The sequence below is a fragment of the Trichoderma gamsii genome, assembly GCF_001481775.2.
Source record: "Trichoderma gamsii strain T6085 chromosome Unknown Scaffold_13.2, whole genome shotgun sequence".
Taxonomy (NCBI): Eukaryota; Fungi; Ascomycota; class Sordariomycetes; order Hypocreales; family Hypocreaceae; genus Trichoderma; species Trichoderma gamsii.
This window is the reverse complement of record NW_020171350.1, coordinates 384,868-406,995: the sequence shown is the minus strand read 5'-3', so window position 1 is coordinate 406,995 and position 22,128 is coordinate 384,868. Positions and strand designations below refer to the sequence as shown.

The window sequence follows — 22,128 nt, the reverse complement described above, 5'->3', positions numbered from 1 at the left end:
TCTAGCGCGCTGAGCTGTGAAATGCTCCTAGTAGTTGTCAGACCTCGCCTGATCCCTGCTTCGTTTCCATTGCTTGTCTATCAACAAGCTTTATGTTACAGGAGATCATCACAAGTCTCAATTCAACTAACCGTAAATGGTGCCTATTCGGAGGGAGGATTGTGACCCCCAAGGTTATATAAGAGCCTCATGTAACGCAAGTATGACATTCGGGGTTTCCCCCCGGTCATTCGTCTTTTGTCGTTTCTCTCGTTGCTTCCTAATATAGTAATCATTGCTAACTTAAAGCTAGTCGCCCATAGGGCGCCCACCGGATACAAGTCTGAATACTAATCAGTCAGAAATTGAGGAACCAAGGTTTCTGAATCGGTTGGTGTAGCCCTATTCTCATAACTCCTGCTTAGCGCTGATCTGATTGGAGGAATTGCTCGGAGAACGACGCGGGTTCGTTGACAAGGTTGGAAAGCTGCAAGGCTAGAAAGTTGATCAAGGGCTTCGGAGTTGAACAGGGATCTCCGTCAGAGATGGGACACCGTGCCATGAAACTACGTAACTGGTGCGGCTCCCACACAGCCCTACGGCCTTTGAAACTGCTGCTCAACGCCCACATTCTATCGCAGACCCAGTATACATACCGACCGAATGGAGCACCCACCGAGCCCGCCGCTAAAATCTCACACGCCGTGAAATGCCGCTAATCAGGACGTAGTAGTATACTAAAACGGCTATGCCAGCTCCTTTTAGGGCGCCGTCAACCCTGCCATGGCGCGGGGCACTGGCTTGTAAGTTGGAAGATCGTAGTAGCTTGTTAGCTCAACTTTGCTGCGTATGAGGATAGGTTGTGAAGCATAGTTCTGAATTGCTTCGTGTTCTGTCTAATGATTTGGGAGAAGTGATTTCCGCCCATGAAGGGTTCAGAGAGACTAAGCTTTCCTCTGCAAGGGCGCCGAGATGCTCTGCGTGCGTAGTTGTGTCTGATTTAGTAACGATTCCCCTGTTGAAACAAGGAAGGAGGAAAACATATATAAAGGCCATATTGGGTGCCTCTCCAGTCAAGCTCTCTATCAGCTCATTCAACACGCCAAGATCAGCTCGGTGATCATCGCGATAGAGGAGAGGAGAATCGCCGTATTCAGATCTCGATCCCGGTTTTCGGGTGTCATCGCAGCCATGTTGTCTCCCTTGTGTCTCCTCAGTAATCCTATACGAGGCGTCTTATATCTTGCTCTTCTGAGCTTACCTTGTTCTTCAACGGCTCTAGAGTCGGCAACTAACATCGCCGACTCAGTTCATACCCTAGCGCCCATCCGATATGTCAATACCTCTACACTGTCCATTGCCTACTATGATTCGGCGCCAAGCGACTCAGCCGCACCAGTTGCCATCTTGGTCCACGGGTTTCCTTATTCGATCGACACCTATGTGGACGTTGTGCCCAAGCTCTCCGCCAAGGGCTATCGCTTGATAGTGCCGTATCTTCGTGGCTATGGCACCACTTCGTTTCTCTCGCCAAGCACCCCCCGCAGCGCGGAACAAGCCGCCTTGGGCAAGGATATCGTCGACCTGATGGATGCTCTGAGCATCGACAAGGCCATCTTTGCGGGCTACGACTGGGGCTCCGTGGCCGTCAACGTTGCCGCAGCCCTGTGGCCGGATCGCTGTACCGGCATGGTTGCTGCGAATTCATACTTGATCCAGAACCGCCAGACGGCATGGGCCACGGCGCCCTCTGCGTCTCTCGCCACGCGCTGGTACTTCTACGTCTTCCTCACACCGCAAGGTTACAGCGCGCTGGCCAGCGACACGCGAGGATGGGCTGAGACACTCTGGTCCAGGAACAGCCCGCAGTGGAACTGGACGCAGGCTCAGCTGGACGCGGCGGTTCCGGCGTTTCGCAACCCAGACTATGTCGACATCGCAACTAACTTTTACAAGAACCGCCTACTGTATGCCCCCGGCGACCCATCCTATGCGAAATTGGCCGGCGAGCTAGACTTGCTGCCCGTCATCAGAGTCCCCTCCGTGACGCTGGACCCGGACCAGGCTCCGGTCTTCCCCGCGACGAATGGCTCGTCAACTGCTCAGCACTTTTCGGGACCGCGAGTGCATCATATTGTCCACGGCTGTGGCGAAAACATTCCTCTTCAAAGCCCGCAGGTCTTTGCGGAAGCTGTCATGGAAGTGGCGGCTCTCGGGAAGCGCCATAATTAACCAAGTCATGAGCTCCAACAGCCGATTCCGAAGAACGAGTTCCGTGTTGTGCGACTCATCTGTCAATTCCATCGTTATATTTTTTTTATTCTTACTTCCTAACATAGAGTAGAGATCATATCATTTAATAGTTGCTTAGCTGCTTGGCTGCAGTAATAGACAAAAGTCCTCAACTCCTGCTGCTCCCCCAACACGGAGAACCCCGAGAGCTTCGCGCATTCGCTTCTACTTCTTTAGCCGGTTCAGGAAGTAATCTTCAAATGCATATGCTTAATTTGTACAATGCCTTGGGGGCCCCCATCTTTCGGCAAACAGCCGATTTTTACGCGCGCTTATGTTTCGTTTAAGGGCGGTGGACTGCTCTTATTTCGTTTTGCTCTTCAATACTACTCTGGGTCCTCCTACAGTATCCCCCAAGGAACGCAAGAAATACAAAGTACCAAATTCTGCACTAGCTTGCCCAGAGAATAGGCCTAGCGGCATTTTTATTTTCGTCCAACGGTCCTGCATTTGTCATGTAGCAGGGGAGGGGGGCCCAGATCCTGAGTCTTATCCACACAGCTGGCCTAGATCTAGTAACTATAGATCCGCGGGTTTTCTCCCACTAGGTACGGGCTTCTTTACGAAATCGAGGAAATTTGTCCCTTGCGAGTCAACCTAACGCCGAAAAAAGTTGTGGCAACGCGGCCCCACAAGCGCCTATTTGCCCTATCTCGAACGACGAGAGGGAGTCGGGATATTAGTTCTTAATGGATAGGAGAGAACCCATTTTGAAAGTCTAGTCGTCAACAAGAGGAGAAAGCCTCAACGGCTGGCATCATGACGACGGTTAAGCCAGTGCTTCGCAGAAGCCACACGAAATCAAAGTTTGGCTGCCAGGCGTGTAAGCAGCGGCACGTCAAATGTGACGAATATCGCCCAACCTGGTTCGTCCATCAACAGTCATTGGATTTTGCTCGACCAAGAAGAGGAAAAAAAGAAAATGCGTATTGGCAAGAAAGAAGAGCTAACAAATCTCATAGTCACAGATGTCTTTCTTCCAAAATACCGTGTAAATATCCTGATCAGCCTCCAGAGGAAGAGCCTGAACAGGAGACTCCTTCGCTCTGGTGGCCGGAAGACATTGAAAATGCATGCATAGAATGGAAAGAAACGGGACAACCGCCATTCATGTCTCTAGCTCCTTCACTGAGCTGGCACAATATGGATATGAAGGACTTGCGGTATATCTACAAAATGGCTTTGGTCGCGAATATTCTCGAGCTGAGCAATACGAACGATATCTGCCTTTTATGGGGTGAAATGGGCGTGTGAGTGCAACCAGCGTCAATTGATATTACTATCTTCGTTGCTACTTTACAGGAAAAGCCATCAATAATGGGAATTTGAGACTGACATTGCTGAGTTGTTAGGCTATTTCAACTCGCAACACAATTCGACTTTGTTGCGCATACCTTGGCCGCGACGTCAGCACAACGACTTGCAGTAACTACAAAATCACACGAGGCCTCCTTAGACGCGTTCCACTACCGGAAGCAGGCCCTTCATGGACTGTATCGGGCCATGGGCAGCTTTTCCAAAGAAAATGCTGATGCGATCTTGGCGGCTTCTCTGGGATGTTCATACATAATGTCGGACTCGTAAGTATACTATTACCGAGTGTTTTCCGAGTGCTATCATTATAAAAATCAAACCGAAAGCATTCTCGAAGGATTCAGGCCACAGTTAGGCTAACAGGTGCTGCAACAGGCGCTCCTTAATGACCCTTGCGGGAAACATCTCCACTGTAAGCCTCGAGAGCATCGTCCTGTCTACAACACCGCTCACAATAGAGCAGGTGGCGAATCGAATGAAGCCTTGGCTGGAGCGGTCAGCCTTCCACAGGATCTTCACATATGAGCTTCCTGACCCCGAGAACGAAGAACAGGCAGCGGCAACGCCTCCGGAGACTGGGGATGTCGAGCACCGCTTCGCCATTGTCAAGAAACTCCTAGCTGAAGGAGTCAACTCTGTGAACGGATTGGCATTCTGTTTCCAAGGCGATCGAGATCTCTCTGCAGTACTTCGGCAGCTCAGAGACGTGATGCGTCTTGTCCATGAACGACTCGGCTCCGACATTACTGCAGAAGACCAGTATCGATTAATATATCCCTTCACGGCATGGTTCGTGAAGAGCCCGGCCGCATCGTTTGTGTCTCTCAGCAAGAAGAGCCCCTACATGCTGGTCTTCCTACTGCACATGTATGCAGTGGTTGTCGCGCTTACAACAGCGCTCCCAAGGATCGACGTTCCTTTATTCGCAAAATATCGTTTGAGGGCAATACTCCAAATCTGCAGCATTCTGAAAGACGATCCTGGTTTTTTATGCCAGCGATGTAATGGCCTTCACGCATACCAAGAGATTATGTCCTTTCCCCTGCATAGCGTGTCTGCGTATCAGCAACTTGGACGAGAGAAAGAGGTTCCTGGAGCATAGTTAGCGAGCGTGCTGCCACCATTTGGCTTTCTTGTTTTCTTTCTTTTCTCTTCAGTTACGTTTTCTCCTTCTCACTCCACTGTATTAATACCTTACCACGCATTTGAATCAGCAAACAAAGCAGGGCGCAGTTTGTCTGGAACTACTTAGCGATAGTAAACACGTGTCTATGATTAACATAGGCATACCTACTTTGGCGCCGTGAAGCGCAGTTATAACCAATCAACCAAGTTGTTGATGCGTCTAGCTTAGTCGTTAACTCATCTCCCAAGTTTTTAAACCAAATGAATAACTAGTACAATATTCATATAGTGACTTGCTGCGTCCCACATTGAATCTGGCATCCTAGCATGTCAAATCTTCCTATTAACGTTGGACTGATCGCTTCTCTCTTCGTATGAAACAAAATGTTGAGAGTAAAAGATAATTGTGAAGTCACGACGAGTCTCAAGGTAGATATAGGTGCGGAGTGGCGGATGAATTCCTCCATGAGGGAATATGATCCTGGTCGGGCATAAATGCAGTACCTTTGCTTCTCCGGTTTGCCCGTTAACTATAACCATAGTAGCGAGAGTACAGGGGTCTACCAAGTGCCCCAGCTCCTTTGCAGGCTTTAGATGACTCTAACCACTTGGAATATTTCCAGAATGCAGCTGCGGATACTAAATCTAGGCAGCAGGCAAACTGTCATTCCTAGAAGCATTATGCGGCTGGCAATCAGACAGCCTTCCGAATCGGTTCATTGAGCCTCAACACCTCTAACTAGAACAGGAATCTATCCGCCGATTCTCAATGCGCGTAATATGCTTGCTCAGACATGTCTGCGGAATTATGGTCTTATTCTTATCTTTTTTTTTTCTTGTGGCGAGCGAGCGACTATGGTAAAGATCGGATATAATCTAGAATGGGCATCATCTTGAAATCTACAATAGCAATCAAAAAAGAAAGCAATACTATGTTGGAGAAGGACTTCTTGAAAACCAATGGGAATGAATTAAGCATCATAAACACTAAGGAGACTTATTATATTTCTGAACCTTTGTTGGGTAAATATGTGTCACTCAGAAAGCCGATGCTGGAACTTGGTACCGGGTCAATCGTAACTGATTAGTCCCTTATAAGTAGTCGATTCCGTTATCATGAATACGATAATTGTGATTGCTGGACTAATTTCTGTCAATCATGTCCGCCCTCACTAGCTACGCAAAGCCATGCACAACCTCCCTGTCAATCCCATCCTCCGCAACGGCCGCGCGTCGTTTAACGCACCAATGGAAGAGATTTATAACGGAGTCACGATTATGAACCACGTTACCGGAATCTATGACTATCCACTAAAAAGATAAAGAAAGATGGAAGTACGGGGGGATGTTTCAAAAACGAGTCGAAGGCGCAGTATACGGTACATGTAGACATACGCCGAGTGCGGCTCTTCTTTGTTCTGTCGTGGGGAATTAACGTGCAGTAATTAGGTAGGATGGAATCTTGCCATACTTGGCTTGACAGCACAGAGTTGGTCTTCGTGCTCTAGAAAATTCTCTAGACATTCGCTTATGCCAGTACATTCATCTGTGTTAGCAGCCTACCGATAACTTCTCCGCCTGGATGAGCTCTGCTAAAGAGAAGTGCTGTTGTATTATAGCACGAGCTATTTTGATAGAGAAAGCTCTCCAGCACCCCAGCTTTAGCTTGATAGTGAGTCAATTTACATATCTTATAGGTATCTAATTATAACATATACTGAATTACAGCAATAGTAGCGATACTGACAGTGAAACGTTCGCGGCAGCGATATGAAATAAGGAAAGGCAACTTCCATTCGTCTTCTTCTACGAACGGCTGCTCAGAAATCCTTTTCAAGTCCACGGCTGTGAATACTTCGCAGTCCTGCAAGGAGGATAGAGCGGCCTCCTGCTTGGGTAAGGCTCCTGCTTAGATAGGGAGCGGGGGCTCAATTCCACCTTTATGTTTACCAGTATATATCTATGGCTAGTCGGGGCTTGAGTACCCTCGAGAAAATAAAGGCGGACAAGATGCTAAGGAAGTCTGTCCAAGTAAAACACTTTCGATGACACCAATTTTCTCCGGAGGATCAGGGATGTCGTTTATCGCGGTGCGATCTCGTCTCGAAAGTAGTAACGGCAGTAGTAGCCTGTGCTATAGCTAGAGTGTTAGATAATAGAACTGAGATGCTGGATAATTTTTCCCTAGTTTTAGTATTACCTTACATCTTTCTGCCATTACTTTATAAAGATCGTGGCTGATCACTCTTTACACTCATCCTTTCCTGCGCTTCACAAGCGTCTAAATTATCAATATGATATATCTCGTCCTACATCCGGTTTCCTGTTGTTTAAAATTATCTTACAACGACAAATAATAGATTAAGTACACCATCGTTGGCTAGTATCTCCAAGCACACACCTAGTCGTGCTGAATTTACTTTGCTACCAGCAGAGGAGCTTAGTTTTCCCTCTTCAAAAACTATACAGCGAAAAGCTTTGCTCTTAAGATTTTCCCAAGACGTTTCCTTTTTGCTTCATTGAAGTATTATTGACATGCAAAGGAACTTCTGCTAATCCATGCTTGCTGTATCTATTACTCTTACTCATTGAATCACAAAGTGAAGGAAGTAATGCCAATAGAGTGTGTATACACGGTATCTATCTTCTCTTTTGCGCGCGTAAACAATGCCTATCACTGATTGCGATTAACAATCACCGCATTAGATTTGGCATTAGTTACGCGGTCGAAGCGTCCAATATAAGAAGAACCAAGACATTATATCAGCTGCCACCGACGGGAACTAGCGTTAAGATTTGGGGCAAACCGCGGATGGCTGTTATTATGCTCCAGCATTACGTCAAATCCCACTCTAGCAGTGGACTCACCGTCACTCCAGAGGCGGCTCTTTGTACAGTAGTTACATGTACTATATGATGACTCACGAAACAGGATTTGACCCTGATTTCTATGTAGGGCAGTATCATTGTAAACTCAAGGATGTAATCTTGCCAACCTTCCTCTACAACGAGGAGAGAAACACCAGCATTTAGATGTAAACTTACAATAACCAAGATCCACGCGATAGTAAAGATAGGGTGCTGCTGCTGCTAGGCACTGCTTGAGAAGACACATGTCTAACGAGTGAACCTGACTCACGACATATTGGTCACATGCAACATATGGCGTATCTCCAGCCATACGCAGCGCAAATGCCTAAGCCATTGGAAACCTTCACTAAACGCCTGAACGCGGGGGAGCTGCCACCAAGTGGCGTATGGCGCGTTACCGGCACGGCGGAAAGATTGAGGTCAATGGGCAGGGCTTATCCCGATTGCAGGTAAGCTGATGGGCTGATTTTACTCAGCCCTACCTGATGAATAATAGCAACAGCAGCCAGGTGGCAAAAGAATTGGCTGTGACTATTGGGATGAAAGGTAGTGGGAAGTAGACCAATGTCACTATTGGTTCTTGTTTGCTTGGGCCTGCAGAAGGATTGCATTTGGAGGCTTAGACATGCAGGATTGGACGAATTGCTATACGCCGTTTTTGTGTATTCCTCATAGCTGGCCTGGATCTATCGGCTGACATGAGATACGCTTAAGCGGTAAGCAATTTGAATTGCGGCTGAAACCTGCACTGCATTCCTTGTACTGGAGAAGAGAGTACTCTCAGATGTCTGGACACGTCAAGCTGATAGGATCAAGCCACTATGCCCTGTATACGTGTCCCAGTAACCGAGCAAATGGGCCATCAATTGTGCGCTTGCACACGTGTAGCTGCTCCCAATCAAAAATTGAGGCGTCGAGCTGGGCATCATGTTACCAATATCCGTCCGCCTCATTCGTCGATTCGCGGCTTGGCTGCTTTTTGGAGTACGGAAGGGTCGGGCGTGGCTTGGCCTTGGGCGAGCATCAGCCTCTGGGACCCTTACAATTAGGCCACAGGCGTCGACGTTTTGGGGCCGGGATTTCAGGGTTCAAAGGATGCAGCCTGACGCCTTTGCTGGGAATCTGAAGAGGTCGATTTGTTGGCTGAAACGGCTCGATCGGAACCCTGAAGCCGATCCAGAAAGTCGGGATGGCCGTCGCACGGTTTAATATTGGAAGGGCTGTTGCTATCCGAGCGATCCCCATGCGAAGGGCTAAGGTTTTGAGAATTAGAAATGTGCCCTGGACACTACAAACTAACGGTTTCTCCTTTTGTCAGGGCGGAGAGGGAGGTTGCTGTTGCATAGCATTGCCTCCTCAATTGTGTCATGGCTGTTTCGTTTCATCATATAACTTGATGCTGACGATACTATCAAGTAACCGTCTTGGCAACTTCAACCGCAGCAACAAAGAGACTAGGCGTCAACTAAGCTTGACAGACTCGATTAAACTGGAGAAACTGCTACGCGATCCCAGGCATCCAAGCTCGGATCCCGACGCGAAAAGAGCCCACTTGAAAAAGCTTCCAAGGCCCCTCCCGCGTGCATCCGGGCCCTCACATGATTCTTTTCTCCTCTTGTGTCAGTAGCCCAACAAGGCAATGAGCAGCCATGATTCAAAGCTTTGCAAAAAGCTTGTCTCGTTCGCTCAGCGGTAAAGACTTTGAACGGGCTTACTTAAGCTGGCTGTTCCGAGGGTGTTCCGACGCCGGACAAGCTTTTTCAACTCGATGTTGCATCGTGCCGACTGTACATGATAACTTCCTGAACAAGGAAATCCGCTGTGATTAGTGTGTAGATGGGAGGTGATGCAAACGGCAAAAGATCAGCAGCGCCTTTGTTCCCCCCGCTCCGGCTATTCATCAAGCTTCTTATTCTTGTCGCTTATTGCCGTTCTTTAAGTGTGTTAAACGAAATCTCAGTCGTCCTTTTTGCGCTGCAGGGGTCTGCGATTGGACCGGCTTGGAGAGCGAAGGAAATGCATGTCTCAGTCAGCTGTTGCCGCTGCTCGGATTAGTAGAGCGTAGATGCGGTCTACGGAAAGATGGGAGATGCAAGATGCGAGCCAGTGTGCATGTATGCGCAATGTATGCATGAGCCCGCCGCGTTATGAGACAAATACATTGTGAGTACGGCTGCCTATCAGTAGGGAGATCAACTACAGTACATGAACACAGCAAGATGATCATGTGGCGGCACAGAGAAACTTGAAGAGCGCTTTTCCCTCGGTTATTTCTCGTCATGCATCTCAAATCAATTTCAAATCTACGACGGCTTCACCGCGTCGGATCTGACTTGCGGCCGGTTGATGCGGCAAGACATGTTCGCGCTCATGGAGGTCGTATGATTGCCCTGCCATCCCTCCCGCTGGGTTGCGGAATGTTCCTCGTCCATCACGATCGAGGTCACGGCGACTCGTGAAAGCTTTTCATCATGATGGCAGAATGAATCAAATCGCGAACACCACGCACAAGACGTCAACTCTTGCCGCGATGCTTCGAGGATCCACGACAATCAACCCCCCTGTTCGCCCGGGTCACGTCGTCCTGTCCACGGGCCCTCACCTCATCCTTGCACCAATGTCGACAGATCGAGCGTGTCGTCTGAAATGCGGCGATGGATGGTGTGGTGGCCCCATCCGGCGACCGCTTTTTTCAGCCGTCGTATCGTCTCTTTGTCTTGTCTCGTTTCGATGCTACAGTTCTCTCTACATTGATGCTACTCGAGGTACTTATTCCTACGTGGATGCGTCCCATCCCATCCTGACCAGCAAATGCCGTCCCGGTCTGAAACGGCGTCGGCACTTGGGGGTCACATCTGGCGCTTGCAAGCTCTCGAATGAGTCGAAACCCTTGCTTGGTCTGGCGTTGGGCACTGGTGACTCGACGGAGCATCCATTTTTAGTCACGCATTCTCGACTTTTGCAAATTAAATCCCTGGACACCGAGCCAATTGGCGATGTTCGTGACGGCACCAGCCCGTACCTGTGCCGCCTCAGCAGAAAATTTTTCTTTTTTCCCTTCTTTTCTTCTGCTTTGCTTCTTCTCCTTGGGCTGATGATTTCTTATTAGTCTCTGCCTTCTTGCCCCTCTGGGCGAGGTTTGTAATGCAAAAATGAGCCCTACGAAACAAAGGCGGGCCCCAGGGAATCCCGGAATAGGGCATCTATAGAGTACAGTAAAAGCGTGCCGTTTCGTGCCTTGAAGCTTGCGATGCTAGTTCAAGGGGCACAGGAACGTGAACGACGCAAGTAGTCAAGTGTGGTGGAAATGCACACCCAAGCAGCTGAAAGCCACGGGCTCCAGCTTGCAAACTTTTTCTCTTCCTTCCCTTTGTTGAGGATGACTCCTTTTTTTAGAATTTTTTCCTCATTCGTAGGCCACGTTCAGCGCACAATACGAAGACAGGCTACTGCAAGCCCGACCTCGATTCACGGAGGGTACATGCGGCTACTCGGTGGCTACAAGGCCCTTAGTGTTTCCCATCTGAGGTTGGCATGACTGGTGCCAGCCACGTATTCAAGCTTCAAGCCCAGCCCAGCTGCGCGCAGTTCCGGCATTGGCATCGGGACCCACCGAGAGGGAACTGAGACAGCCATCCTGGATCGACGTCAGGCAAGCCAGGGCGGATCATGCTGAGCTCTGGGTGTCGTCCCGTTTTGGCAGGGCGACGCTGCTGCGTGTGCGTATAAGTCGAGGCCCGGGCCCCTCACCTCCCGGCTGGACCTGTCTTTGCTGCTCCCCTTTGAACTGTCCAGTGGTCTGACTGTAGACTATAATAATCTGCCTCGATCCGAGTCTCATTCTTCTTCTCTTCTCTATATTACACAACTGCCGTTGCTGGTGTTGCTGCTTACCGCCGTGACTGGGCACTTGAAACACCAAACGAAAAGCCATCAACACGCCGGATTCTGCAAAAAGCCTGCCGATCCGCCACAACACACACGCATCGTTGAGGCATACAATGCGCCGAAGCTCCTCGTCTTCATCAATCAGCTCTCAGTGGTCCACCTTCAGCGACGACCTTGAAATCGGCCAGCTCACGTCCATCATCCCCGTCAATACCACCACAACCGCGGCCACCACAATCACCACGGCTACTGCCACAAGCGCCAGCAACTCGTCCATCATCTCTGTTTCATCTGCTGCTGCTTCCGTCACAGCAGCTTCTGCCGAGGATATGAATATGCATATGAACATGAACATGAACATGCACGACAGTCATCCCCCTTCCGCGTACGAGCGGAGCCGCCAGGGGAGCACGAGCTCCATGCGCAGCTGCGGCGGAATGAGCCCCGATGCAACCAAAGAGCTGTGGAAGACCATGTTGGAGCTGCAGGAGCGATATGGATGCTACACTTCAGCGAGGATGGATTTGGCTGTTACAGCTGGAGATATTGCTCTCTCTTTAATGCGTAAGTTATCACAGCTGCTACTTTAGCGGTCAAATTTGAAGATTTAGTTGCTAACATTTGAAATTTACAGCAAATCCGTTTATCCTCGACACTCTCAACGACTCTGTGGTCGATCTGCCCGATGAGGGCTGGGAGATGCTCAATCGCTGCCTCCAACAAAGACATTAAATTATTCTCTATTTGATCCGAAACACACACACCGCAAATTGTCATCACCTCAGAGCCGGATTTCGTCTAATCAAATGGGTCGCGGTGGATGAGGACGACACGACGGGGTATTCTTTCTTGTTCTTGTTTAAACAAGAGGCGTTTGGGATGGATAAAATACTACTGGACGAAGCGCTGGGCCATTTGAATTTTCTTCTCATTCTTATCATCTCTCCTTTTTTTTTTTTTTTTTCTTTTCTTTTTTTTTTTGTACATATTAAGATTTCAAGATACCCTGTCCTCATTTACATACAACATGTACTGCAGCTCAGATTGAAGCCTCTGCGCTTACATAGCTCGCAAATTACATTCTTGCTTCTACTTTTTACAATACAACCATATTAGATGGAAAAAAAAATCACAAATTAAATTAAAAACACGCGTGGTCGTAATCAGGTGATGATGTATCCGATGCTAATGTTACAATGCATGCCTACGTATGTGTGTTACATTTGGCCAAGTCAAGTCATGCCCATCGCATCACAGCGTTTCATTCAAAAGTGGATGCGCCGTAAAGCCCATTGCCCTAGTCTGGAACTTCATGCTCTCCAGCACTTTCGCCTTGACCTCTTCATCCTCAATGTCGATGCCCTCGAAGATGCTGTGCGTGGCCCTGAAGTCGTAGTTCTTGAGGATCCCCCACATCCGGTGAATCACATCCGCGCTCAGCGGGATGAAGTTTGGGATGCTCCACAGGAACGAAAATGAGGTCAGACCGGGAGGCTTCTCTCGCTTGGCTCCCAGGGCGTCGATATCCCATTTGCCCAAGCCTGCTGCAGTTGTCATGAGTGTGTCTGCGATGAAGAGCCGCCCGTCAAACAGTAGCACCGAGGAGCCCGGGAAATGTCCGCCCAGCTTGATGGCCTTGACGCCAGGTAAGATGTCTGTCTCGGTTTCGGTGAGAGCCTTACGATGTGCTGACGGTGTTGTCGTCCAGCGCAGATCTTCAGATGAAATGTACACTGGACACTGAAACGCTCTCGCCCACTGTATATGCGAGCTATAGAAATGAGGATGGCTGACGACAATGGCCTTGATCCCTCCCAGCTCCTTCACCTTGTCTATCGTCTCGGTGTCTATATACGAGATGCAGTCCCAGAGAACGTTCCCCTCCGGTGTGCGAATCAGCATGGCGCGCTGGCCAATGGCGAATTTCGGACACGTATGGATGGAAATGATGCGCTCATCATGCTCATACGGCTTGAACTCATTGTGATGATCCGAATCCCGAAGCTCCGCCATGGTCGTAAAGGATTGGCCCGATGGGGGAACATATTGGCGAGGATCGTCACAGACGTGGCACGTCTTGACGGCGGAGCGATCAGCGGTTGGGAATTGCGTGCCGCAGGTATGGCAGATGAGCCACGAAGACGACTCAGCAGCATTATAGGGCTCGGGAGCGAAATCCATGGTGGTGAAGTTGTGTTGGTGATGGTTTATAGTGAAGCTAGTGGGATGCTTCGGATGGCTCTGGAGCTGCTGTTGCTCCAAGGGCGCGCGGGGTTGGAGAATAGACTTTGCCGGGCTGGAGAGGATTTTGGGCCGCTGCTATCCTTGGATCTGGGATTTGGGGATTGGAGTCGGGTTTATTACGCATTGTAATAAGCTTTGGGGTTTGTTGATGTTTACCGCGAGCTGAGACGATATGCATATAGCGGGTGATGTTGCCGCATAGCTCGTGTTGTTGCAGTCCAAGCACGGCTCTCTCAACGCTGCCAGTGTCTCAACGGCGAATTCATGAGCGTCTCCGTAGTAATGAATGACCCAGCTTGTCAACTGCCCATGAATCGAGTAAAGGTTCATGTTATTCTCATCGCGGAATATCGCCATTACTGACGTCATCGACGGAGGCGGCAGGTTCGCTGCTCTCGGATGTTGCGAGCATTTCCGAGGTATGAGAAACGCCAAAGAGATGCAGGCCTAGACAATGCGAGATGCGTAAGAATGCACAAAGGGGGTATAGAAGAGAAAAGATTATCTTGGCTATCGCAGATCGCCCAAGGCTATGTGACGGGAATGCGAATCCCAGCTTCAGCGGTAGCGGCGCATAAGCGTTCATGTGAGATTATTTCGTCCGTCATTATCACCTGAATTGAAGAAGCCATGGTGAAGACTCATATCTAGTCAGACCAGATTTTGAAGGGGATCAGAAAGTCGGGCATTTGTACATGTACCTGGCCATCCAAAATGGATGTAATTTTCGGAACTCATATCGCCATGTCTTGAACTATGGCAACAACGGAGCAAAGCGCACGTTAAACTGCAGCAAGGTAGTTACATGTTTGCATTATTAGTTGCTGATGCATTAAATCCGCAAAGTCCCTAAATTCAGTCTTATATCATAAAATTAAATAGAGGCTCCGTTTCTAGCTGTTCTACAAGTCGAATGGCTAGCTGGTGACTTGTGCCGACAAAATCGTTCGTCCGCGGACCAAATTATCGGCTTTCATCTCTACGCGCAACGCCGTAGACTCCAAGGGCCATCTATAACACAGGACTCTGACGGACAATCCGTCCGTACTGTATCACGTCTCAATCTGATACTTGGTCTCATTAAGGGCGTAAACAGACATCAAGTAACATAGGTCGCTACATGGAATGTCACGAATATAAAATGAAGCCTCTTCTCGCGACATCAAACCGCCTCACCATCTCCAATTAGCATTGCATTTGCGTCTGCAGCCAGCGCACACAATCTTTAAGCTCTACATTAGACGTCTTTTCGAATTACAATGCCTCAAACAGTCTGGCTCGTCACCGGCACCACTTCCGGCATAGGCGCCGCTTTGGTAGACCACATCATCTCTCGCGGGGACAAGATTATTGCCTCTGGAAAAAACGTCGAACAAAAGCTCGGCCACCTCAAGTCCGACAATGTTGCCCTCCTAGAGCTCGACGTCGGGGCTGGAAAGGCCATTGTGGAGGCGCAGGTGAAGAAGGCGTGGGAGATATTCGGCCACATTGATGTTTTGATCAATAATGCTGGTATATCCGGGTTCAAGACTGCTGAAGATGCCGAGTAAGTGCTTGTTTTCCAAGTATGGACTTTAACTACACCATGTCACTGTTCTAAATAAAATGCCTACAAAGCGACAACTTTGTCAACCACCTCTTCCAGGTCAACGTCTTTGGCCAGCTACACGCATCTCAGGCCATCCTACCGCTCTTCCGCGCTCAAGGCCACGGCACCATCTCATTCACTTCTTCAGGCTGTGCTTGGGCGGGCCTCCCTTTTCTGGGCCACTATTGCATGACGAAAGCTGCCCTGAGCTCATTCGCCGAGAGCTTGCACGGAGAAGTCTCTCATTTGGGCATCAACTGCGTTGCATTCGACATTGGCGGCTTTCCAACTCGTCTGGCACAGCCCCGCGAGGAAGACAATAATGCTGCTCCTGTGGAAGTAGACTCTAGCTCTGCTCTTGCATCAGCTGTATCTGAGCCGTATGCAGACATCTTTGGACAATATATGGGACTCTTCGTTCCGGATCATTCGTGGGTTACTCCCGGCGATCCTAGCAAAGCAGCCTCTGCAATGGTGGACGTTATCCAGCGGCAGGGTATAGCAGCGGGCCGTTCTTGGGCGACACGCGTTGTCCTGGGATCAGACTGCTTGACTTATGCAATGAAGAGACGAGGGGAAGAACTTCAGCTTCTGGAGAAATGGCAAGACGTCAGCGTTAGTACTGATGCGAACAAGTTTGTCCTCAAGCCAGAGTACGAAAAGTATATCGTTGTTACCGGAGTAGAAGAGTAACTCAAGAAGTTTGCTAGGCAAAGAATAGCCATAAACAGTTTTAACAACGTAGTATAATTGTTCAAAATTCAGGATAATGTACATGTTCTATTTGCTTTTACATCATAATGTGCTCGGTCAACTTCACTCGGCCGTCGCAGCCTTGATCTCCTCCTCAAATCCCCTCTCCCAGTCAGCCTCTCCCTTCACCGGCTTCCAACCTAACACCTCTGTCGCCAGCACCGCATTGGTAACAGATCTCGAGGCAAATCCCAACTCCAAGAACTGGTAGTTTCCGTTCGGAGTATCGTCTGTAATTTCCTGCAGCCCAATCGGTCGTGCCTTGTCCTCCTTGAGCACTCCGGCAGCAAATCCCGCCTTGGCGAGTCCGTCAGAAAGATCCTTCCACAGATGGCGTCCGTTGCCAGCAAAGTAAATGCCCTTTCTACCAAAGGGAATGTTCTCTCCTGCAAAGAGCTTCTCCAGCACGAGTTCATACACCTTGGCCGTGTCGTCGATATGAGCGTGGTCCCATACTCCTGCGCCTTCACCAATGTACTCGGCGTATCCCTTCTTGACTGCTCTTCGAGCTAGGAAGGGGACCTGAATGGAACGCTTGTTGAATGCTCCTGTGCCGTTGCCGTAGATGGTGGGTGACATGATGATATAAGTCGGTACGTTGAATTCCTCGCCTGCTTGGACAGTGGCCACATCGCCAGTACGCTGAGGATAAGGATCGTGAGCCTCGCGCTTCAGCTCGTATTCGTGGATGTCCTGAGTCTTGTCGTTGAACTCAAAGGGGGCATCTTCTTGCGTGTAGACTTTGCTAACGGGGCGGTTACCGATGCTCGAGGTGCCGGATGTCTATACAAACAGAGATTAGTATACAGTTTATGAAGAAGCAGATATTAGAAACACTTACGTGAATGAACCAGACTGGTTCGCCGGTGGTCTTTTTCCTCTCCGCCAGCCCTTCAACCAAAGCCCTCGCGCCAATCGCCCTGGCAGCGCTGGCAGTGTTGATGATGATGTCATGTTCGCTCGCCGCCTTCTTCAAAAGCTCTATATCGTCGTCAAGACTCTTAAAGATGATTGGTGTCATGCCTTGAGACTTGTAGTACTCTGCATGCTCGGGCTTGCGGACGAGGACGGAGTAGGAAAGGTTTTTGATGTCGGCATGAGTTGAATTTTGGAGAAGAGTGAGAACAGAGCCACCACTGTAATGCCTTGTTAGTATTGCTCGTCATGTTATCTATTTGTTGATGGGTTGTCAAAACTTACATGTAGCCTGTTGCGCCGGTGAAGAGGACCTTCTTGGGAGCCATTGTTGCGTATGTGTTGATTATTATCAAGATGTGATTAAAATATCGTCAACTGCTTCCAATTGCTTGTATTGATAGCACGAAACGAATTCTTTTTCACGGTTCCATGACCCCCTATTTATACAAGAAGCTACACAGCGTAAAACTCCAGTTAACAACGAATCTCTAGTCTGCAACACCTCGCCCAATTATTAATTCATCATCTCAGTTATGACCTCAACTTGACTTCTGCATCCACTACCCACCGCCCTACTCCTTAAGCTTAGTCGCTAGTTGCACATAACTAACCAACATCACAGCCAAAGGGCGGACAAACCTGCCATACCACTGCCCTCCTGGTGGAGCAAGCCACCTCGATTGACTTTTGACGGGATCCACCGCAACTGACGGGAGCGGACAGGCCAATCCCAATCGAGGCCCGCTGATGCTGAGTAATGGCGTCAATGAGACGTCTTGGACGCGGCCAAAGTTGCTTCTTCAACTTACAGCTTGTAAGTAACCCTGTACTTGCCGATTTAGAACCGATTCCGCTTTTCTTTCGGGCACTTTGAGTTGCTGCGCCCGACTTGATCGGATACAAGAAAGAGTAGATGTTGAGATTAATTAATAATATCGCAACAATTACAAATTCTGTCACAGAATAAAGAAATAGAAAAAAAAGATCATAGGGGATAATACGGAAATGACTAGAAACATGGATGTTGAAGTCATAGTGATTGATCTTACAGCTTATCTTCTAGCCCACATATATGGTACAGGTATACACCATGCATCAGTATTTACAACTCACGTTATCTTCCTAGTTATTATACTCGGATGAATAGTATGAAATAATAAATAGTAGAAGCGCAGCCCCAGAGGTGTGCTGATTCATATACATTTCTATTTTTACAGTCATTAACGAAATGGCCAAGGCCACACGACATTATTCATCAACATGCCTCCCACATCTGATGACCCATAGCAATCAGACGGTTAAACAGCTCGTCGCGAACCATGACGGCCGTCAAATGATACTCTTTTCCGTCCTTTGTTCTCACAACTAGTCCGTCCACGACTTCTCTCTGTGTCGCCCATCCGACCACAATCTTGCTCTTCCACCCCAAGCCTCCAACCTTCTTCAGCTGGCGAATGTCCTCAATGGCAACTGTCCACGCCGGGCTGACGTCTTCATGCTTGGGGGTCCAACTCAGCGCAGGGCTTGTAGCCGTTGCGGTGATGTAGGCATGGCCCTTTTTGCCGCCGCATCGAGCGGGGAAGCAGACTGGGCCAGATGGAGGGTCGTCAACTGTTCGTTTATTCACGACGCCCAGGCGATTCCGTGCCTGGGCAGCGCCAACGGCGGCTTTGGCTTTGTCGGCGGTAAGAGCCGTTTCAACGCCTCCCTTTGCAGTGCCTTTGAGCAGGTTGATAATCCGATGAGACCGTTTGGGCTTTCGTTGTTGGCTGTCGTCTTTGACTTCGTTTGCGTGATCCAAGTCGGGATGCAGCGCTTGTCTCGCTTCGGCGTCTGTGACACCTATTTCCCGGTTTATCATTAGCATGCTATTCAGCATAGAATACGCCACACAGAGATGAATTCATACCCAAGTTACCGACCTGGTCCGCAGCTTCTGAATCAATCCTGATCGGGGGCGGCAAATCGGAAGTCGGTGGTGGCGGGATTGGCGCCTTGTTCCTCTCGCCAATGCGCAGTAAGGTGACGGCAAGCTGGGCATTAGTCGGTATGCCTCGTAGAATTGTGTTCCGCAGCTCGATGAATTTTTGCCATCGTGGATATGTGCGATTGGCGAACTGCAGCGCTGGCTGAATGATGGGGTCGCCAAAAAAGAGAAACCCGACGCCAAATGCGATGCCTTTTAGCAGCATGTATGAGGACACGAAGAAGGACAGTAGCAACGGAGGCAAGAGACACGCAGCCAATGTCAATCTAGGTCGCTCGACGGGGAACGGAGGCGTAGGGCTGAGGGCGTTGCCAAACCGCTCCCAGGTATCAACGACTTCCGAAAGCATGTGCATGATGGGCCCCACGTTGGTCCAGACAATGTTGGAAACAGGCTTCTTTGTCCTGTCATGCTTTGCACTGACATCTTGTCCATCAGCAGAGTCCTTGGCGGCGGATACGTCCGAAGTGATGTTTGTAGGATCTGGAGCGGTGTTATCGTCGTGGGGATCGCCTTGAGGATGCTTTCCCGCACTCGTGCCGATGATTACCTATATTCACAGCACACCAAAAGTCAGCTACCATTTCTGTCACTGTACGGGCTGGAACTGATACAGAAAGGGGTCGCTTACACCAGCACATACTGATGCAACACTGTTGACGAAGCTGTGTGCCTCCTGTTCGACGCCTTCGCCTTCGTGCTTTTCAGGAGCGCCCGTGAGGGAGCTATCAGACGCGAGGACTCCCGACGGCGGTTTCTGAACGCCCCCTGTCTTGGAGTCGACAATTGCCGGCGGTACAGGAGGGAAGCAGATGGCTCGGGCCGGCGGATAGGCGACCAAGCACATGAGGAACGCGATTTCAACGGGCACCAGCAGATCAAGCAGCCACGCAACGCTGTAGACTGCCAGAAACACTGCCGTTCTCTCTGCTTCTCTCCACGACCGCAGGCGTGCAATGTGCTTCCAGAGACATATCATAGACACAGCGATCGTCATGTACAGGCGCTCCAGTTGCGCGCGCAGCTTCTCCGGAGAAAACACATTGTCCTCTGCAATGTTCATGTCCAGATCGGCCAGCGGAGCTTTCTCGATGCTCCTCACCTCAAAGACTTGCTTGTTGAATCGTCGTATCAACACCCACAGCTCTTCGTTCCTCATGCCGCCAACCACCGGCTGCGGAACATGATGCGGCTCCTTGTTCCATCCTATATTCTTCACCTCGATCTCATCGTGCTCGGTCTGGCTGGCGCCCTTGTTTTCGGCATCAGCTTGGATGCTTTCTTCGGCAAGGGCATGGCTGGCGGTTGGTACTTGTTCTTCGTAGCTTTCAACGATTTCGGGCTCGCTGCTCAGGGCCGAGATGGATGAGGCGCTATTCTGGTCAAACGCCGCCATTGCAGACTGTATTGCATGTATAGCTCATGAATCCGTGTTAGAGGCCGTCACCATTGATGACAACTGCAGAAGACACACATGAACAAGCTCTGGGCAGCATCCCTCGTCTTGTATCTGCATATTAGCTCGATAGTTGCGCCCAGATCCGCAACTTGCCGCCGACGTCAGATCTTCAGATCTCGTCTATCGCCAGTTGGTTGCTATCTTGTTTCCGTTGACGTCACTGAGGCTATGTGGGACTGGAGCTGGTCATTGATCTGCGAGCAAGAAATCGAGGCGCATGCCTTGATGTTGAGCACAGCGTGTATACTAGGTATTGCACGCGCTGTTGTTACTGCTGAATATTCCAATGCTGTTTGTTGTTGATCATCTTTGATAGATTGTTGCGTCGCTGTCTATTTCTTCTACTGTACTGCTTCTCATTCTGGCATCTACACTCTATCCTGCGTGTTGTTGCTGTTAGGCGGTCTTTAGCGGGCGCTTCACAAAGGCGCGTCACAAGGGCGCACGGTGCGGCTCATTCCGTGAATCAAAATCTCTCAAAAATAGATGCCGAATGACTAGCTATTTGATTAGATTTAGAATTCTTGTTGCTCAGTAATGGATCCCTTCCGAGTCAGCTCACATTCCAACTTTTTGGCGAGAACGGCTATTGGTATGTGAAAGCGCCTAGCATCATACCTGTAGCCGCTAAGCGCTTTTTCATGCCTGACGACACGAAGATGGAATCAATACAGTGAATTGGCCGCCAAATCTCATCATCTTTTCATCGATTGTTTAAGAGCAAGTGAATAAGACTTTGCGCCTGCCACTCTCCTATCTACCTACCTGTGTTTTGCATAGATGTAGTCGAGGCGTGGGGACGCCAATCTCAGAGGACAGACAGCCGCAGAAGAGTAGATCAAGACCCAGCGTACTGCCTCGCAAATCCGACTTTGTACCAGGCCAATGTATCTCATATACTATTCTCCAGAGGCAGGAAAGGATAAATTTAGTACCTGAAATCCTACAATAGAAGTCCCGCAGCCCAGGTCGGTTTTGCGATCTGACCTTGCAAATTCAACTTTGGCTGTGGTAAGCAACTATGTGACTTTTTGGTAAGTAAACACAGGAAGTGGCTATGAAATAGCAACAAGAAGTACCTATGATCCTATGAGGCCCGCAACAAGAGTCGAGTTTGCGGTTTGACCTCGTAGACATGACTTTAGCTGTAGATATTGGTAAGCAGTTATGTATCTTTTTGGTAAATAAACACAGGAAACGCTCATGAAAAAGCAACAAAAAGTACCTGTAATCCTGTAAGACCCACATCCAAAGTCGAGTCGCGATTTGACCCCGCGAACTCGACTTTGACCGTAGACCCCTCGCCGGCCGAGTAGGATCTTAGGTAGCAGTAGGTAGGGAACGCTTTGCCACTATAGGTAGAGCAGTATATCACACTGGATGTAAATAATTTCGTATTCATTTTCTTTTTTTGGTGGCGAAGGAACGCGGTATTCTCTCGGAGCATCTGCTCCTGATACGTAGGGTTTGAGCAATTGGTCTACAAAAAAGACTGGGGATAGAGAAGTCGTCAGCACATAAATATACATCATACACACATACTAGCAGTATTGACATCTATAGTAGTAGTGCCCTTATTATTAGCCACTACGTGTATATTCATTTCGCGTTTGCAATTCTTTTGCACACCGCTTTGATAGCTCCCACTCTCCCCTCGCAACAGGTGTGGTGGATCGCCTTAAGACATGGTCAGGGTCGCAGCTTCATTGA

The 22,128-nt window shown here is 49.2% G+C and overlaps 7 protein-coding genes across 7 annotated transcripts; 4 read left to right on the top strand and 3 right to left on the bottom strand.

Annotated features, from left to right (window-relative positions):
* Positions 1-1,170: 1,170 nt before the first annotated feature.
* Positions 1,171-2,211, top strand: TGAM01_v204569 (hypothetical protein; the record flags this gene model as incomplete). Its single annotated transcript, XM_018804532.1, has 1 exon — positions 1,171-2,211. The coding sequence occupies one exon, from the start codon at positions 1,171-1,173 to the stop codon at positions 2,209-2,211; it is 1,041 nt and encodes a 346-aa protein (XP_018662345.1).
* An 819-nt stretch (positions 2,212-3,030) lies between these two features.
* TGAM01_v204568 (hypothetical protein) lies at positions 3,031-4,687 on the top strand (the record flags this gene model as incomplete). The annotated part of the gene is made up of 4 exons (XM_024549454.1): positions 3,031-3,137; positions 3,234-3,521; positions 3,624-3,851; positions 3,961-4,687. 4 exons carry the CDS (start codon positions 3,031-3,033, stop codon positions 4,685-4,687), a joined length of 1,350 nt encoding a protein of 449 aa, XP_024405794.1.
* A 6,895-nt stretch (positions 4,688-11,582) lies between these two features.
* Positions 11,583-12,201, top strand: TGAM01_v204567 (hypothetical protein; the record flags this gene model as incomplete). Its single annotated transcript, XM_018804534.1, has 2 exons — positions 11,583-12,033; positions 12,104-12,201. 2 exons carry the CDS (start codon positions 11,583-11,585, stop codon positions 12,199-12,201), a joined length of 549 nt encoding a protein of 182 aa, XP_018662347.1.
* A 519-nt stretch (positions 12,202-12,720) lies between these two features.
* On the bottom strand, positions 12,721-13,650 carry TGAM01_v204566 (hypothetical protein; the record flags this gene model as incomplete). Its single annotated transcript, XM_018804535.1, has 1 exon — positions 12,721-13,650. One exon carries the CDS (start codon positions 13,648-13,650, stop codon positions 12,721-12,723), a length of 930 nt encoding a protein of 309 aa, XP_018662348.1.
* Positions 13,651-14,972: 1,322 nt separating this feature from the next.
* TGAM01_v204565 (hypothetical protein) lies at positions 14,973-15,994 on the top strand (the record flags this gene model as incomplete). Its single annotated transcript, XM_018804536.1, has 2 exons — positions 14,973-15,259; positions 15,331-15,994. 2 exons carry the CDS (start codon positions 14,973-14,975, stop codon positions 15,992-15,994), a joined length of 951 nt encoding a protein of 316 aa, XP_018662349.1.
* Positions 15,995-16,117: 123 nt separating this feature from the next.
* On the bottom strand, positions 16,118-17,298 carry TGAM01_v204564 (NAD dependent epimerase/dehydratase; the record flags this gene model as incomplete). Its single annotated transcript, XM_018804537.1, has 3 exons — positions 16,118-16,837; positions 16,896-17,190; positions 17,255-17,298. The coding sequence occupies 3 exons, from the start codon at positions 17,296-17,298 to the stop codon at positions 16,118-16,120; spliced, it is 1,059 nt and encodes a 352-aa protein (XP_018662350.1).
* Positions 17,299-18,227: 929 nt separating this feature from the next.
* TGAM01_v204563 (hypothetical protein) lies at positions 18,228-20,475 on the bottom strand (the record flags this gene model as incomplete). Its single annotated transcript, XM_018804538.1, has 4 exons — positions 18,228-18,814; positions 18,882-19,509; positions 19,603-20,361; positions 20,434-20,475. The coding sequence occupies 4 exons, from the start codon at positions 20,473-20,475 to the stop codon at positions 18,228-18,230; spliced, it is 2,016 nt and encodes a 671-aa protein (XP_018662351.1).
* Positions 20,476-22,128: the final 1,653 nt, after the last annotated feature.